This window comes from Tiliqua scincoides, chromosome 6 (assembly GCF_035046505.1).
Source record: "Tiliqua scincoides isolate rTilSci1 chromosome 6, rTilSci1.hap2, whole genome shotgun sequence".
NCBI classification, from domain to species: Eukaryota; Metazoa; Chordata; class Lepidosauria; order Squamata; family Scincidae; genus Tiliqua; species Tiliqua scincoides.
In genome coordinates, this window is record NC_089826.1 from 2,530,774 (window position 1) to 2,548,650 (window position 17,877).

At 45.6% G+C, this 17,877-nt stretch overlaps 1 protein-coding gene across 1 annotated transcript in view; it reads left to right on the top strand.

Annotated features, from left to right (window-relative positions):
* Positions 1 to 13,693, top strand: part of ALMS1 (ALMS1 centrosome and basal body associated protein) — a 29,088-nt gene extending 15,395 nt beyond the window's left edge. Inside the window, exons 7-13 of the mRNA XM_066632225.1 lie at positions 173 to 290; positions 3,737 to 3,955; positions 4,982 to 5,202; positions 6,537 to 6,720; positions 8,516 to 8,576; positions 9,784 to 9,883; positions 13,230 to 13,693. Of these exons, the coding sequence (XP_066488322.1) occupies positions 173 to 290; positions 3,737 to 3,955; positions 4,982 to 5,202; positions 6,537 to 6,720; positions 8,516 to 8,576; positions 9,784 to 9,883; positions 13,230 to 13,274 (948 nt within the window). The 3' untranslated portion in view covers positions 13,275 to 13,693. The remainder of the gene's footprint in view (positions 1 to 172; positions 291 to 3,736; positions 3,956 to 4,981; positions 5,203 to 6,536; positions 6,721 to 8,515; positions 8,577 to 9,783; positions 9,884 to 13,229) is intronic.
* The last annotated feature ends 4,184 nt before the right edge of the window (positions 13,694 to 17,877 follow it).

Consider the following 17,877-nt stretch of genomic DNA (forward strand, 5'->3'; position numbering starts at 1 on the left):
TATTCCTGGACAAAAGCAGAAGCCCATGGAGGTAGGCTTGGTCTTCCAGGCTTTTCAGAGCCAAGCTGGTACAATGTGTGTGTAAGTCAATTGCTTTCCAAACAGCAACAAATAAACTTGCTATCACCTGAGTTTCCTGTCTCTCTGTCTGTGTCTGTCTTTCCCTCTTTAGGTGACAGATTCTGTCTTTTCATCGGATTCCATTTCTACTGTCACCAGTTCCCGAGGACCAAGCCCTGCTCTCAGTAACAAGCGAAACAAACGAATGTTAAATAAGGCTGTCCAAGCAGGTCAGATCCAGAATCCTCTTGTACCTGGGCTTCCTGTCTCTTTACTGAAAATGTCTTCAGAGTCTAACATGTGCTTAGCCAGTTTGCTATGTTAGTAAAGTATTCTCTGTCGGTACATTTTTGCTGCTCAGTTCATTTTGCAAAAGAACAGTGTGTTGAAGCAAAAAGGGAAGGAAGGCCCTTTTTCTTGTACAGGCTGCTTTGGTATCAGCAGGCAATTCCTTTGTCCATGCTGTGGGCTTTCTTCACTCTGGTTTCCTAATAAATCTTGAGGTTGGGGAACTGACTTGACCTTCATGGGATTTATTTCCCACTTGCAAGGACAGACAAAAATGTAGCACTACTTCAAATAAATGTTAGTTCTCTCTAGAGCTTTGCTTTATATTGGGGAGGATGAATTTTCCTCTTTGTCTGCTTTGGGATGTCTGTTCTGGGTCTGTACAAAAACAGGCCAGCATACGGTGACAGGGCGGCCTCATCTCCTGTCTGAACTGGAGTGATTCCCAATTACCCGTTTGCCTAGGAAGGTACAAACTGCTTCCTTCATTCCTCCAATCATTGCTTCAAAAGACATTGTTTTGCAGTGGGTGGGATTGCTGAATAAATACATGGTAAGAAGGAGAGCCTGACAACCTGGGCAGCTTTTTCTTTGTAATTGCCAATGAAGGAGATCCTGCGCCCTCCTTAGGCAGCTTGTTCCATTGCTGTCCATGTTTTATACGTGGCAAGGAAACACAACATTCCTGTTTCCATACAAAAAGATTTCTGGTGTTTGTGGTTATCTAAACAAGTGTGTCAGCCTGCTGGTGTCAGATTTTAGAGGCTCAGAAATGAGAAGGAAGGTTTCTTTCCTTCTCTTTCTTTCTAAATTGAACTTCTAAACCCAGTGGTACTCAGACTTTTCCGGCCAGTGGCTCCCTTGACCCCCGTGGCTGTTGGCCATGACTCCCCATCATGTTCCTGAGGGCTGGAAATGACATCATTAAACAGGAAGTGGTGAGAAATATTAACTATATTAATATTAATTATATTAGTCATATTATTAATTAAATGCAGAACTTAAAAATATATTATTAATACACAGCAATATACTTGCTTTATAAATGATCAGCTGCTGATCACTGTTGGAGACAGTGCTGGAGATGCTGGAGTAGGTAGATTTTTTCTGGTCCAGGAAGACTCATTTTTTTTAACTTTGTAAGCATACCTATAGAATTGTTTTATCAAATGAACTTTGTGAACAACCAGTCTGACCAACATCACACACACACACATCCCTGTGGACCCCAATCCAACTAGTCATTTCTCCCATTTTCCTTGGATAGGACTGAAACCTTTATTAATTTAATGAAATTAAATTTTTCCAGCACCTGGTGGGGAAAACAAAAATAGACCATGAAAATATATCAGAGCTGATAAGTGTTTGGTTAGGAAGCTGATTTGTCTCCTATACTAGGAGATGCACAGCTCAAACGTTTGCATGTCTACTCAGAAGTAAGTCCCATTAAAGTCAATGGGGTTTACTCCCTGGAAAGTGTGGATAAGATTGGGCTGGCAATCACTTAATCAATGGCTGATAAGTATTCCCTTCAAATAGCAAGATTCATCACTTTAAAAATACAGCCTTTCCTCTTCAGTCAAACAACAAGATTAATAAATCACTTTAAAAAGAGTACCCTTTTTCTGCTCCTGGCCAAGTAAAGTGTGTGCTTGTTTCTCTCTCTCCCCCCCCCCCTTTTGCCAACAGCATGGAAGCAACTTTAAGAGTCCTGATGACTGGTAAAATAGGAAGCGTTTTATTTGGGGAGGGGGAGGAAAGCGGGAAGGTTTGGAGATCGAAAGGGGGGAGTGGAAGAGGGAAGGGGTTGAAAAGAGAGATATCTCTTTGATGAGAAGCGATCCCAGGCTGGGAAGTAGGAACCAACCAGGCAAGGATCAAGGAGGGTTTCTTTCTGACGGTCAGCAAGGGCAAGGACTGCAAACTGAGCATACTCGGTACTTGCCAGATGGGGGTTGGAGTCGAAGAGCTTTGGAAACAACATGCAGCGAACACAGAAGGCGGCAGCCTTGGAGTGAAGGGAGAAGAGGATTAGGACAGAGAAGAGAAGAGGGCGGGGCAGCAGCAGCCACTCTCCCAGTCACTCTTGGAGGGAGCAGCTGAGCAACTCCTGCTTTAAAAAAAAGCACAGAAGATGGGCTCGTATTCTGCCCAGGGGTGTGACTGTATCGCTGCGAGATGACATCCCGTGCCTCCCCTTTGAGTTCCTGGTGCCTTCCTAAGGAGCCACACCTCACAGTTTGAATAACACTGTAATCTAAACCTATTTTGATTATTTTGAGCGAATTTCACATGTGGCGCTAACCATTTATTCTGGAATAAAAGTGCCACAGCAGTTTGATGCCGTATGTTCACCAGCTGTGGCTTTGCTATCCTTTCATTAGTTTGTGTAAATCAGTTTCAAATGATGTTAATTGCTAATCACAGAAATGTGCAGATTTGTTTTGCATGTCAATCAGAATATGTACAACATTCAGTTCATCTGTTTTGTGCATGTGCGCGCCTCCCTCTTGGCAAACTCATTCCCAGCCTTTCCAGTGCAGTATTTGCCTCATGCAAAATTTCAGGGTGGCTTTTTCTTTGTAATTTCTGGATTTAATGAACTGCTATCAAGGCTACTGTGTCCAAACGGCAAATTATATTGGCAGACCAGTACTCCTGATCCTGGATTTTAGTAATACTGTATTCTGTGCAGGCTTCTTGCTAATTTGGATTAGCTGCTGGCTTTTTCAGAACAGGAAATAAATCCAGCAGCTTCACATTTGGATGCAGATTGTTTCCACCATCCCGCCCTTAATAACTTGCTCCAGTTTTAAAAAGATGGTATAGACCAGAGGTCTTCAACCTTTTTGTGCGTGACCCCAATAAATAAAGTAGGAGACTGGGGACTCACTATTGATCCCTTTCCCCCTCCCAGGACCCTATCCGTCCACTCTCCAACCCCGTTACACCCTCCTGACACTGTTTACTGTAACCAAATATTCTTATTAGAGAGAGCAGTGGAGCCTGGCACTAGTGAAAGCTATTTTAGCGGAATTTTTAAGAACTCGAGCAGAGTTGAGACATATTCTCCTGGTACCTGAAAGGGTACACCAGGTGCCTCCCCTTTTACTTGGGGTTTCTCGTGATCTTCAACCTTCTTTGTTCCTGTTAGTTGCCATGACCTGAAGCTCCATGACCCCACTGGGGTCATGATCTCAAGGTTGAAGAACACTGGTATAGACAAAAGAAATTTTAAACTTGTCTTTATTTGTCCTCTATGTAAAGCTTATTTGTATTTATTTTGCAGTTGTCTAGATCTTCGGCTGTCTGCTGCAAGAATACAGCTACCCGCTCACTTTGTTGGTACGACAAAGTACTGAATTTTTTTTTGTCTCTTGTACTCTAGGAGACCTTGAGATAGTAAACAGTGCAACTAAGAAGAACACTCGTGATGTTGGCTTGACTTTCCCCACTCCAACTTCCAGCCAAGTAAGACTGCAGGGAGCCCTCTTGAACGGAACAGAGCCCGACGGATTTGTTTCAGGAAGCAAGGGCACGCAGAAGAGACTGCCAGGCAGCTTTCTTGCAGAAAGACCTAGGAAGAGCAAGCTTCAGTGGCTGCAAGGTCTCTGTACCTTCTGTGAATGGGGGAGGGACTTGCATGGCACAGGGTGCAACCTATCAAATGCTGTGTTCCTATATGGCCTATATGACAGGAAGGAAGGAGTGCAAAGGGGGTAGAATGCATGTGTCATAAGAAACCAATCTTCCTTGCTCCCACCCCCAATAGAGTACAGATCGCTACCTGCAGGAGAAACTTGTGTAACACAATCGTACCTCTGCTGGATTTCCCTGAACAGTTGTTATTGGTAGGCCTGTTCCATCCAGAGCAGCAGCCATGCTATTTGGGGACAAGGAAGATCCATCTATCTCTTCTTTTCTTGCACACTTATTGCAAGCTCCAGGAAGAAAAGCCCTGGGGATCCCTAGGAAATGTTTCCAATGACGTCTACAGACTGAGTGTTGGATTGAAAAATAAGCCAAGCTATTTCTCCTGAAAGTTGCAAATAGCTTGGTTTATTTTCTGAGCACCAGTCTAACATTCATATTATCATATTCATCTTTACTAAATCACTTGAACTCCTAAATTGTTGAAACAGAGTTTATTATATAGAGCATGGGTCTCCAAACTCCAGCCCAGGGGCCAGATGCGGCCAGCCTCAATTCGGCCTCTTGTCCCCTGAAAGCCTCTGGCCCACTTGGCCAAACATGACTACAGCTGTGCTCTGGTGTGCATCTGGAGTCCATTCATTCATTTATTCACTCATCTAAGTTCCCTCTCTAATTTATTTATATAAATTTTATATTAAAAAATTTTTCTGGACTTCAGCACTGCCAGATATTTGATGTGGCCCTCTGGCCAAAATGTTTGGAGACCCCTGAATAGAGTAATAAATGTGTACAACATGATTGGCATCAACTCTTTCTCATTCAGTGGACATCTCTGAACAATAGGGGTGATCTGCAGGCATTGGGTGCTGGGGTTTTTGTAAGGAAATTCAAGGAACAGAAAACATGGGCGACTGTCTTTCAAAAGCGGTTTTTTGGGGGATTTTTTCCCCTCTAGGAATGTCCTGGTTTGTTCCTGCAGAGGATTTAAAATCAAATTCCAAGCAAGGAGATGGATCCAACTTCATTCCCGATTCCAATCCCTCATGGTTTGAACCAGTGACCAGTGCCAAGCCATGGCGAGAGCCCCTTCGAGAGAAGAATTCTCAAGAGGATCATGGGGGCCTCCAGGTGCGTCTGACGGCTCCAGCAAGAGACATTGAGAATAAGCCACCCCCACCTTTTGTGAAATTGACACTGCAGGTAAAATCCAGGCTCTGCTTTCAAGTTGCTTGTCTGGCTTTTGCTGTCAGCTTCATGGTTGTCTTAGATGTGAAACATATGTCCCTGTGTTTTAGCTGTGTGTGCATATGTATATGTATTGCCCCATTCATCTTCCAAAACTCGGAAGGAAATGTATATGTTAATCTCTTACCTTTATTTTGACTTGTGTCCCGTAATAGATAAGGGATTCAGGATAGATAATGGTTATTGCGAATTGAAAATGCCAGTTACGTTCCTGTCTTAACCTTGTGTACAAGAGCAGATGAAGGCAGTGACTGGAGGTGGAATCCAAAACAGCTATTGACCATGTCTCCCCACTGCCCTAACTGAAGATATACTGAACTGATCTTTCGGTCCAGTATATCTGAAGCCTTTCAGCAGACAGCACGGCATGTGTGCAGCTGTGAGCCATGGCCCCAGGCCAGTGCAGGTTATTTGAAGCACTGAAAATGAGTCTGTGCTCCTTTTTCTGTAATTCTACTTGCACGATTCAGCAGCCGCAGAATGTGCAAGAGATCTGTATACAGCAGGGTCATGACATGCTGTAGTTGTCACTGAAATGATAAATCTGTGTCTGGGCTATACCACTGTGGGCTTGTAAGTCAAACTTCTTTCTGATATTAGTTTTGAATATCAGGTGCATAATTTTTGTATGGGGGCCACTCAGTCTTTGAGCACTCACTGACTCTGAAGTGGTACAGTCCAGACACAGGTTTGGTACAGGCAAGCCTCCATGAAAATGTGTCCTAAATATCACCTGTTGGCAAAATATCACTCAGGTCCCCCCACTTAACCTTCCTGACCCATAATTGCCCTCTTACCTCCTGGTAACCGGAGACCGTGCTGAAATTGGGCAAGGGTTCCCACCCCCACTTCCACTGACCGTACGACAGGGCTTACAGGCCCCAGCTCCATGGCATGCGTTCCTCCTGGACTAATTTTGAACTGTTTGTTGTCATTTGCACCTGCTCCCGTTACTTACGAGGCTTCTCGATCCTGTGTGTGCGCTGCTTGATCTCCAACCTGCTCGTTTAAGCTTAGCTATTTTTCCTGCTTGCAAATATGTGGCTGGGCCTATTCCCAGACTGTTATCTTTTCAGTTGGTTGTTCAGCATCAATGCATTTGTTAACAAGACCCACAGAGAGATCTCTGCAGCTTCAAATATGCTGTACTTTGTGCATTACAGGGATGATTCTCTGCTCCAGCAAGGCATATTTTCCGTGCTTTGTTAATGGAGTTAGCTATTTTTGTCTCCTTATCCTAGCTGTAAGTGGAGGTTCTGAATAGCACTTCTCCGTATTTTCCCACCCAGGATGCTCTTGCATTGCGCCGTCCAGATTTCATTTCCCGCTCTGGGGAACGTGTGAAGCGCCTGAAGCTGATCATGGAAGAGAGGAAACTACAGAGCATGCTCCAGAGCGAGAGAGAAGAATTATTTAACCCTCCTGAAGAGAGAAGGGTGTACAGGAATGCTGGTTGCCTTCTTCCTAACAGAGGTGCCTTCTTATTTTAGACATTGACCCTGCTCCAGAGAATTGGCAGAAACTGGACAGAGTTTCTGCTTCTGAAGAGGCAAGCTGCTGTTGGAAGCAGTGATGAGGCAGCTTATCTCTGGCAATGGAAACGGTGCATTTGAATCTGGCTGTGTATCTAGCTTTCTCCTCCATGTGTATATCACTTCTTTGGATCATGGCCATAATGCTTTTTCCTGTAACTGTATAATGAGCACATATTGCATTTACCTTACACTCTGTCCTACAGAAAAGTAGCTAGTTTAAATTGAATGATTGGGATCTACCATAAGGATGTTTATCTCTTAAGTGAGACAGTATAAAACAGCGCAGTATAAAACAGTGGTGGTGAAAGGCTACAAAACAACCAGAGCTAGAACACACACAATTTTTGCACCCCTTCTCCTGCATTCATTAGTGTTGTCTAGCTGTAGTGTGCATCTGTCTTTGTGTTCTTTCCAAATAAGTTTTTAGAAAGATTCTTTTGGGAAGCTTAGTGGCACTAATGCCAGACAATTGACTGAAAAGACAGTTTGGTAATGGCAGGTAATCTTCTTCTGCAACCTGCAGCCACAAGAGAATGATAGGTGCTTCCTAAAGCATGCTTAGTTGTCAGACAACAACATGGCTGGTTGGCACTCCATGTGAACTAGGAATGTGCCATAGAGCACACCCTAGAATCCTCAGTAATGTGCATGGATTCCTTGGCAGAGAAATTAGTATTTTGAAACTTCCCTGTTTGTAGATAGCTGACAGTCTACCTCACTAGAGAGAGGCTGCAGTTATCCCCAATTCTCTCCCGTATTGTAATGGAATGCCTCTAGCCACGTCTCTGGAGAGAGGTTAGCAGCTGTGTGCGAAGAGAGGCAATAACTTCTTTTTAGTACAACCACCAAGGGATATAGTGCGAGATGTGCAAATCTCAAGGCACATAGAAGCCCAGAGTTTCTCTACCACCCTCTAGTCCTGTGGTTCCCAAACATTTTAGCACCAGGACCCACTTTTTAAAAAGACCTTCTGTTGGAACCCACCCAGCTTTATGAGAAAGAGAAAGTTTCGTTTCACCAGCTGCTCAAGCCTCTGTTTTTATCCTTTCAACTACTGGGGGCAGGGTCCATCTTCTGGAGAGTTTGAGCTCTACATTCATTCAGTCGGAACATTTATGGTGGCCTTGTGTTCCCCTCCATTTGGCCTCTGATTAGAGCTGAGGCATGATCACCTACTCACAAGTAAACACACATGTGTGACTGTTTTGTTTTCCATAAGGCTCAATACATTTTCCTTGTAAGTTTCATGACCCACTGGTGGGTCATAACCCACAGTTTGGGAACCACTGCTGTAGTCTGTGCATTGCTATTCGGTGTGCAGTATGATGATTGCGCACACTGTGGGATTGGGACCTAAAGTAACTGAGAGCTAGAATGATGCAGCATAAGTGGCTAAGAGTGGGGAGTCCCCACTTCAACTATTGTCTGTGCAATGAACTGTCTGGGTGGCCTTTAGAGAAGTTTCTCCCCCCCAGTCTCTGGCCCCCATCTGCAATTTTGGAACAACAGTACTGACCTACCCTACAGGCTTCTGTTACTATAGCAAGGAATGGCCTCTAGATATTCTCAAATACGTCTATGCGCAACTGATGCCAATATGCCATTCGCTCAAAAATCAGAGTCTTTATAATATTAATTACTTCTCCCCCAAAGCTTACAATAACAGGATGTGACCACAACATCTGTATAAGTGATGCTTTCAAACTTAAAATTACTCAATTTTTCTTCTTCAGACTACCGGGCGATACAGAGAAGAGCAATTTCCAAGAGCGAAATGGTTCAGAGGTCCAAACGGTAAGGCTCCTTTTGATTGTCCTCCCTGGAGCTGTCCTCTCTTCTGGGTTTTTGTGTATTAAAGAAAATGTGAAGAAACCCCATGCACAGCGCAGTTGAACTCTTCCATACTCCCAGTTACGCTCAGTTACTAGAAAGTTACCAAGATGCAAGATTGCCCCAGGAGAACACGTTGGAGTCTGAGGCAGAAAATGCAACAACATCAGCGTTTTCCAACTAACATGGATTACAATTCAGTCGAGGTTCTCCTGCACAACCCCTGACGTGGTCTTGCACATCTCCGGTTCATCTTGGTGGGGCTCATAGAGGGAAACCTCCTTCTGGACTTTGCCCCTCGCTAAAAATCTGTCCACCTTCCACACCACTGTCTTTAGTGGCTTCACAAATTGATGTGCCTGAGGCAGTCCTCATCTGGCTCTAGGTAGGGCCACCTTTGACAAGGTGTAGCCAGTTGGCAGGAGGCATTTTAACAACTCCATGGACAGTTCAAGAGATTTTTTTTTTTTCCTCTTGAAAAATGCAGTTCATAGAAATTGTATTTTGGTCTACTCTCCTGTTGGAGCAAAAATTCTGAAAATGCAAAGTTTTAACTTTGCCTTTATAGGGATTTCTGTTCACAGAATGTCACACAACAGAAGCACAGTTTGTAGTATGCTGTTGTATAGGTTAGATCCTGTATGTGTCACTTTAATGTCTTTTAAGGCATTCTGGGGCCTTGGGAAGCCCTCCCGGGGTTTAGAAGCTGGCTCTAATGTTGTAAGGCATTGTTTCACAAACTGTGAGTCAGGACTCACTAGGTGGGTCGCAAGCCAATTTCAGGTGGGTCCCCATTCATTTCAGTATTTTATTATTAATCTATGAGACTTGATGCTACTATGGTATGTGACTGCATTTGGAGAAATGTTGCAGACCTGTACTTTTAACAAACTACTATGTATATGCTTTTAACAATGATAGTCAATGGGACTTACTCCTGGGTAAGTGTGGGTAGGATTGCAGCCTAGGATTGTTAAAAATTTCCCTACTTGATGATGTCATGTCTTGTCATGACATCACTTCCAGTGGGTCCTGACACATTCTCATTCTAAAAAGTGGGTCCTGGTGTTAAAAGTTTGAGAACCACTGTTGTAAGGGATGCTAAACAAAGATAGATTCAGTAGCTATTTTCTTGCAGTAATTTTTTTTCTTTTTCTGTTTACATTGGTAGGATCTATGAGCAGCTACCTGAAGTGCGAAAAAGAAGGGAAGAAGAGAAAAGAAAATCAGACTATTCTACATACCGTCTAAAGGCACAGCTTTATAAAACGGTAGGGCTTTTAGTTGCTTTTTGGCAAGTCAGCCTTCTGTGAACAACTGCTGGGAAAGAGCTAAGCACATTCACTAGACTGGGGAGGCCAGAATTTCCTTTCATCCAGATGATGGGAGGCAGTTGAAATACTTCCTTTGGTTCCCACCGAAAGAGCTCAAATCGCTGCTCAGATGAGCCACGAACTCAAACGTTGCACAAAATAAAGTGGCCCTGTGCACTCCAATAAAGATGCCACAAGTCTAGTGGACTTGTGGGAAAATGAATTGAGGGCAGTTTGAGTTCTGTGTTCCAGTGGAAATATGGGGTTTGGACAGAAAAGCACACCTTTCCTAATGCTCCAGTGATCTGTGACAATTCAAGCCCTGATCACACTCGCACTTGCACAAAAACCCATAATATTCCACTATGCATTGAAAACATGCTGGCATGCTCAGTCCCCAAGAGGTGCCATGTGGCTTGGAGAAGTGGAAATGTGTCCCTTCTGCATAAGCTGTTGGGAGACCATCTAGCCCAGGGGTGTCAAACTCACGTCATACCGAGGGCCACATAGCTTTCATGATGCCTGCTGAGGGCCGGAAGTGATGTCATTAGGCAAGAAGTGATGTCATTAAACAGGTCATAACCAAAAATAAACACTCTTTTCTCACTTAGGAACTCATTAGCTGCAAATAACAAAAGAGAAACTATACGAATCTTTATCATATTTCAAGGTATGGGAGAGCCCAATTTTCATGTGGGCTGCCCTTTCAGCAGTAACACCTCAGCACTACTCAGCAGTTGAAAGCCTGAGGGCCGTATAAAAAACTTCCGCAGGTCGCATCTGGCTCCCGGGCCTTATGTTTGACACCCCTGATCTAGCCTATGCTTGACTGCTGTGACTGGCAGAAGCTCTGCACTGTCTGAGGCAGAGTAAGGTCTTTTCTAGCCTGTTAGCTGGAGGTGCCAGAGGCTGAACCTGGGAACTGCGTGTGAGGCACATGCTTTGCCATCAAGCTAGGAGCCCCTTCGGATGATGTGTTGGAATCAGACCTTTTGTCTGTGGCCATCCAGCTAAGATCTCTGTCAATCAGCAGCATCTCTTCAGGATCTTGGGCAGAGAGAAGTCTTTCCCACCACCTAAGATGCTTCAAGGGATTTATTTTATATACCCATTTATTTACATTGGATCTGGGACCTTTTGCATGCAGAACAAGTGCTCTGCTACTGAGCTATGACCCCTCCTCATTCAGCTTCTGAAGCGAAAAATGCTGGATCTAACCATTGGCATCTCTGTCCCACCAATGCCTGCTGTGATTGGACAGAGCTCTTCAGGATCTCGGGCAGAGCCTTTTCTGCCAGCCCTAGTTCCAAAGATGTTGGAATTTAACCCGAGACTTTCCACATGCTACTTAGTTAAGGGCTTGCTAGCCTCGGAAGGGGAACTTGGGTCCCCTTTTTGGATTGTTAATGCCTTTCATTTCCACCTCTGCCCTACTCCTCAGCCCAAGTGAGTTTCACAAGGGGCCCAGAGTCACCTGGCTTGCTGTTGCAGGTCTCACAGGAACAGTGTGCCCTGGAGGAACCGTTTCCCGTGACCTGTGCTTTAACGGTGCCTGCAGCAGGATGACTGCAACTTAACTGCGCCTCACATTTGAACAGAACATGGCGTCTGCACTATGGGAAGGGTCCATAAATCCCTGTCGTAAACGTGTCTCTGGGGCCGGCAGTCCGTCACTGTAATGTTATTGGAGTTGGAGGCCTTCATGAATGCAAGCTCTGCCGTGTTGATTTAATAAAAACAACAGGAACTGCCTTGTTTGGCCTTCTCACCCCTGTTTGCTGGCCCAGAAATTGATGTGGGAAAAAGTGGAAAGGCAGGACTGAGTGGGCTGCCCCCTGCCCCCTATGGTTTATGTGCTTCTTGGAGAATTGAGGGGAGGGCTGGGTTGTTACACTCTCATATAATGATCAGCCCTTTTAAATGCCCATAAAAGCACATCTTTGGTCCTTGTTCAGCAAGCTGCTCCAATGAGGCTTTACAGCCTTATTTTACTGCCTGTTGTGCCCTGTGAGGGGGAATTGACCTGATTAAGGGGTTGGTAGTTATTTTGAGGGGTAGCAGCCGCAGGCAGCTGACTTTGCATAAGGCACTTATGTGCCAAAGTTCAGTTGCCAGCCAAGCTAACCCATGACGTTTTGGTGCCTGGGACAGAAAATCCACTTTGTTCCATCAGGCACAATATGCTCTACTGGGAAATTCTCCAGTATGAGACCCGTGGAAGTGGTTGGAATCTATGCTAGGGCACTACTTGGACGACACTCATAACAATGACTTCATGTGGTTTACTCGACTGAGGGCCCAATCCTATCCAGATTTCCAGTGCCAATGCAGCACCAAGGTAAGAGAACAAATATCCCCTTCCCTTGAGGAGGTCTTCATGACTGCCCTGCCACTGCAGGATGTAGTATGTGCCCTGTTGACACAGCTGCACCCCCTCTGGAAAGTTGGATAGGATTAGGCCCTCAGTCGAGTAAACCGCATGAATTGAGAAAGGCGGAAACTGTTGTAAGTTACACTTTGGCCACCAGGTGGCACTACACTAAGCGGAATGAAGAAGCAAGTGTGGACACTGCAAACTGCTGAGTCAGGTGGGAACTCTAGATTCCTGATGTAGTGTCCCTTGGCAGTACTGTTTGTTCCTCCGTCACCCGGGGCAGGAGAGAAGCCCAAGCTGAGCTCTCCAGCTTGGCTCAAGCCCAGGTGGGAGTGACCAGTTGATTACCTCAGGAGGAGCACAGGCAGCAGAATGTATGGCTCACAGAGGCCTCAAGTAGGATGCCCGGTCATGACACTAGAGCTCCATGTGTCCTGGGGAGGAGGGAGGTATTAGGCTGGCTGGCTTGTCACCACCTGTAGCCTCCAGTCCCATCTGTCTGCCCCCCCCCCCCAATACATACAGACATTGATATCATATGGCAAGCTGCTTTTGAATTTAGGGGGTTCTCAGATGCAGTTTGGTGAGCAATAGCTATTTTTAAACCTAAACCAACAAAAAAATTCTCTTGAATGTGTGTCCTTTAACTTATTAGCTGACTTGAGGATTTTTAAAAAGAAAAAGGTATGTTAATGTGGGTATGTTAAAATCAGCAACTGAATCAGTTCATGATTCTTTCATTACCCTCCCCTCTTCCCAAGACATCCACTGCACTCTTTCTAGATGCCCATCTCCTGTCACCTCAGCTCATCCCTCCTCTGGAAGGCTGTGGGGCAGAGAACGGGCTTGGTGGGCTGTCCTCTATCGCTGAGTATTGTGGTGATGCAACAACAATGAAACTATTTGATTTGTCCTTCTCTTTTTGTGTAGAAAATCACCAATCGCATTTTGGGGAGAAAAGTGCCCTGGGAGTGAAGCTGACAGCAAAACCAAGAGTTGCCTCCTGTTTCAATAAAACCTGTCCCTGTGTCAGCTGAACTGTTGTGTGAGTGGACTCCTCAGGCAGACCTCCTGTTACTCAGACCAGAGGTCCTGAATTCCGATTAGCATCCGTGTGTGCCCTTCCCAGCTAACCTAAGATGGCGGTTCCTATATGCTTGAAAACCAACCAGCCATTGAAGAGTTGCTTAGAATAGGAATTGGTGTGGAATGCTTTGCCTAGACCTCTCCCCAATTAGGGCTGCCTAGAATTAATTTATCACAAAAATGAAATCATTGGTTTGATATATGTAGCTGTGTGTGTTATTTATTTCTAATACTTGAATTTTGGGAGGGGGTGACTATACTTTTTTTTATAGCTGAAACTTTTACTTCTGTCTTTGTTTTTTCTATTCCTGAGAAAGAAATTAAACATCTTGTTACTCTGTGGCTTGACCCTTTCACTGTGCTCGCTCTTCTAGTGTCGTTCAATGTGAGAGGTGGGGGCACTTGAAGTCTGAGTTTCTGGTTTGCAATTAACTTAAACAAGAGTTAAGTTAAACAAGAGTTAAGGTTTAAGGACATAGCAGGAGGTTTGCCCTGCTGTCAAATGTGAGGTGCATCACACAACTTGGTACATGTTTAATGAGGTACTGACTTGCATACCAGATCGGGAACCCTGAAAGTGAGGTACATAATCAAGTGTGGACCTTACAACTTGTAGCAAAAATCTGTTGGTTGATTGCAGTCGTCCATCTCGATGTTGTCCCCTGTACAGCACAAGTGACTGACTCCATTCTCTAATGACTTTGCTTCCTCACAGTAGGAGGCTCCTGACCTGTTTTAAGCCTGGAAAATGTCACATAAATAGCAAGATATTCGAAAAACCGCAGGAGGCCTGCAACTTTAACTGAGATCTGTGTATCTGCTCATCCTCCTGCAGCTGGATATGCACAGTGAGGTATCTGCTTTATCTAAAAGATATCTGAGAAGGGGAGGGAGGGAGATAAGCCGCAATAGTTTTGTGGGTACATCCAAATCACATTGGAGTGCTTGCTTACTCACAGAGGATGCTGCCAGAATGTGTCAAACAGGAAAAGCATGACAGCTGAATTAGTACATACAGCCCATGAGCTCTTACTGCCAGCTACTTCTGGCCTAAAAGCTATGAGTGATATAGTTATATTTGTATGTTATCTCCATTTGGCATTTCAGCTGCACAGCTGACATCCTTGGTCTCTTGTGCCAAGGATGAAATCTCATGGTGCAAAAGAGGAAAGAACACACCCGAGGGCAGTCAGCAGTCAGAGAGGCAAGTTCAGTAGCCTGCTCCTTAACAGGGGGTGCCTTCATTCATTTCCCAGCTGATCATGCAATAGCACTTAGAAGACCTGGAGAGTCCCCCGTGTCCGATCCCCAGCTTCTTGATGCGAGTGCTTGTGCCATGATGTGTCACATTCATGCTCTCAAGCTATCAGGACACACATCAAATACCTTGCAAAGCAGAAAGGACTCTGCGGATTGGGTTGGTTGTGGTCAGGGTCTGGAACTGGAGCCAGGGCTTATTCTGGGGCAACTCAAAGATCCACTCAGCTCTGGAGAAAGAAGACTGTAACGAGGCAGGGGTGTTTCTGCCTTCCCTTGGAGTATATTGGCTTTGGCCTGCATGCACGAGTTACTTGATCCTCTGGGTTCTGTAGGTGCCATTCTGTGGAGTATCTGTCTCCTCCTGGCATCTGCCTAACCCCCAGCTGGGGGGGGGAGTTAGGGGGTTTACAGTGGAAGACCTTGGATGATGACCTCAACAGCAGGCAGTCCCATGTGGGATGTATAGTGGTCCAAGGTGCACAGACTGATGCGGTTGGACTACAGTGGCCTTTTGAAATTGCCCCTGTTGCATTCACACAGGCAGCAGGCCAACTCGGTGCCAGAGACGGATGGAGGAACAAATGGATTCCATCAGTGAAAAGTGTGCTGAGTTGTCTCCCCCTCTCCAGTGTCTCAGCCTGCAGTCATCAGCTCGCTCTTTGGGGGTCTCCTCCACCCTTGCCAGCCACTCCCCTTCCTGGTGATGGGCCTGACTCACCAGAGTTCTGGATCATCAGCAATATTTCTCGATTTCAACGGCATCACCTCTTCCTTTCTTGCTTCTGCTTTTCATCATCGTTACAGGATGCCCTTCCGATGGTGGGGAGATGTAGTAAAATGGTAATTGCTTCCTGAAAGCAACAGCATATTGGATTTTCCATTAAGCAGCTCTGTATGATGATTTCACTCCACCAAAAAGTTCAGGGCAGTGTCTGTGGTCCAGTTCATCTTCACAACAGCCCTGTAAAGTAGGTTAGGCTGATTTATGCTACATATTCTAGTGAGCTTTGTAGCAGCTGTGGGAAGGCTCCCTGGTCTAAGCCAGTACTCTAACCATTATGCCACATGGGCTGCTTGACTTTAAATTTTCTGTAATGAACTCCCAGTCCCTCCAACACTGTCTCAGACCTGTGCACAATTCACAATGGAAAGTTGTGAATAAACTGCGCCTCTGCAGCAACGCCACATAAGGACTGGGCCTTGGTTCAGCAGAAGCCAGCATCCTCAGAACTCCTGAATTTAGCACCCATCTCATTGGCCCAGTCTGCTCTTGGCAGTGTGTGTGTGTGGGGGGGGGGGTGAATATCAGTTTATCCTTTCCCATGTTGACCATACACCTGCCATGCCATTTCACATGAAGAGCCACCCACCTCTATAGTCTTTCTCAGAGAAGTTGCGAGTCAGGGCCTCAGAGAGGAATTTTATCAGGGAAAACAAAGTTTCTTTTGGCTCCTTCCCAAAGGGGGAGGGGAGGAGATGAAACAGAGTGGGGGAGGGTGGTGACAAGGGTGGACAGAACAGGGTTGGGAGGGGGCAGAAGAGGGCAGGGAGAGGGTGGCAACAGCCAGAAAAGTTTTAGAAGCCCAGGTCTACCTGCCCACACAGCATGGACAGCTAGGTACAGTAATATGGAAAACTAAACGCATTCCTAACACTCTAAAATCTTTTTAATATAGAAAATCATTGCAGAAAATTAGTTTCCTTGTATTGAGGCTCTCACTAGAATGGAGAGTGACCTGTTTGCATCCAAAATTACTTCTGCAGCAGCTGTAGTTCCACAGCTGTGTTCCTGAGCTCCTATACAGCCCTTCATGCTGAGCAGATCTACATGCCAAAGAGCTCCTATAGCAGGCTGTTTCCTCAAGATGTGACACTGCATTGAGGAGTGTCATGGACACATTCCCTGGCCCAGAACACATGGTTTTTGATGGCAGCCGCTGCACGCCCAGCATCCCATATGGGCAGTGGGTCCAGGTGAGATAGGAAAATAGAAGATCCCAGGAAATTTCTGGGCCCCCTTCTTTGGCTCCTGGCCTCTTCTTGACCCAGGGCCTGGGTATAAATTACTCCCTCTACCCCCCTCTCATGGGCCCAGGTGAGTGAATGGGTAGGGGTGACTGCCTGAGGAAGTGTGGGTGGGAGAGGATAAAAGCCAGGACCCTGGTCCAAATGTTACCCTCCCCCTCTCCACTCATGCAGCTCGGTGGGCTTGGGTGGGGGAAGGCCTGCCTTGTGGCCTCATCTCATGTAGCTGGTGGCAGCTGGAACTGGCCTCCTGGTCGTGGGATGATGGACACATGGCTTCTGATGGAAGGGGGGAGGGCTAGAAGCATAGATTCAGGGAGGTGAATGTGGTCCTTCTCAATGCCACTCAGCTGATTGCCACAGCCTGTTCTGGTTCGAGCATTTGCTTCTATATCTTTGAATCTGGAATTTTTAGTGTTAAAAAGGGGCTCTTGTGTTCAGGGTTACACAGATAAATTGGTATCAAAAATCTCTGTTCTTGGGTTCTTGTTTGTTTATTTTTTATTTTTTTTTTGCAGGGGGCAACAGTGTCTTGGTGTCCATTTATTCTTTCCTTCGTGCAGCCCTTCCATGCAGGTGTGTGAACTGGACCAGAGAGAGGGGTCCAGGTGCTACCATTAACCTGAAGCTACTGTTTATGACCAATGGAGAAATTCGGTCTCATCCATCAGCCTGCAACTCTGGGTGACAGCTGACTATAGCCTGCAATCATTCAACATTACAATTGGCGCAGAAGGAAGGAAATCCCCCCACCCAGATAAAATTAGAAGGTGATGGTCGTCCAAAGAAGTTCAGGACAGACAGAAGGAAAAACTTGTCATTAATTTAAGGAGTGCTGCCCAAGATGCCATAATGACCACTTCTCTAAGATGCTTTTAGAAAAGGTTTAGACTCTCTAGAGCAATTCCTGGAGGAGGTGGGGAGGGGCTATCTGCAGTTATCAGTCTTGATAGCAAAATGAAGCTTCCCTGGTCAAAGGTGGGACACTTCCAGACTCTCTCTAGCTCCTGGATGCAAACCACAGAGGAGGAAAATTTGGGTGCTTCCTGGGAGGTGCACACAGAAAGTGGGTCAAGATGGAAGCTCGGGTCTGATCCTGCAAAGCAAATTCTTACATTCTTAACTGTGCAGATTAAAAAAAGACTGAGATGACAAGCGAAACATACTGATCTGAACCACCCTAACCAACCACCAGAGATGGAAATGG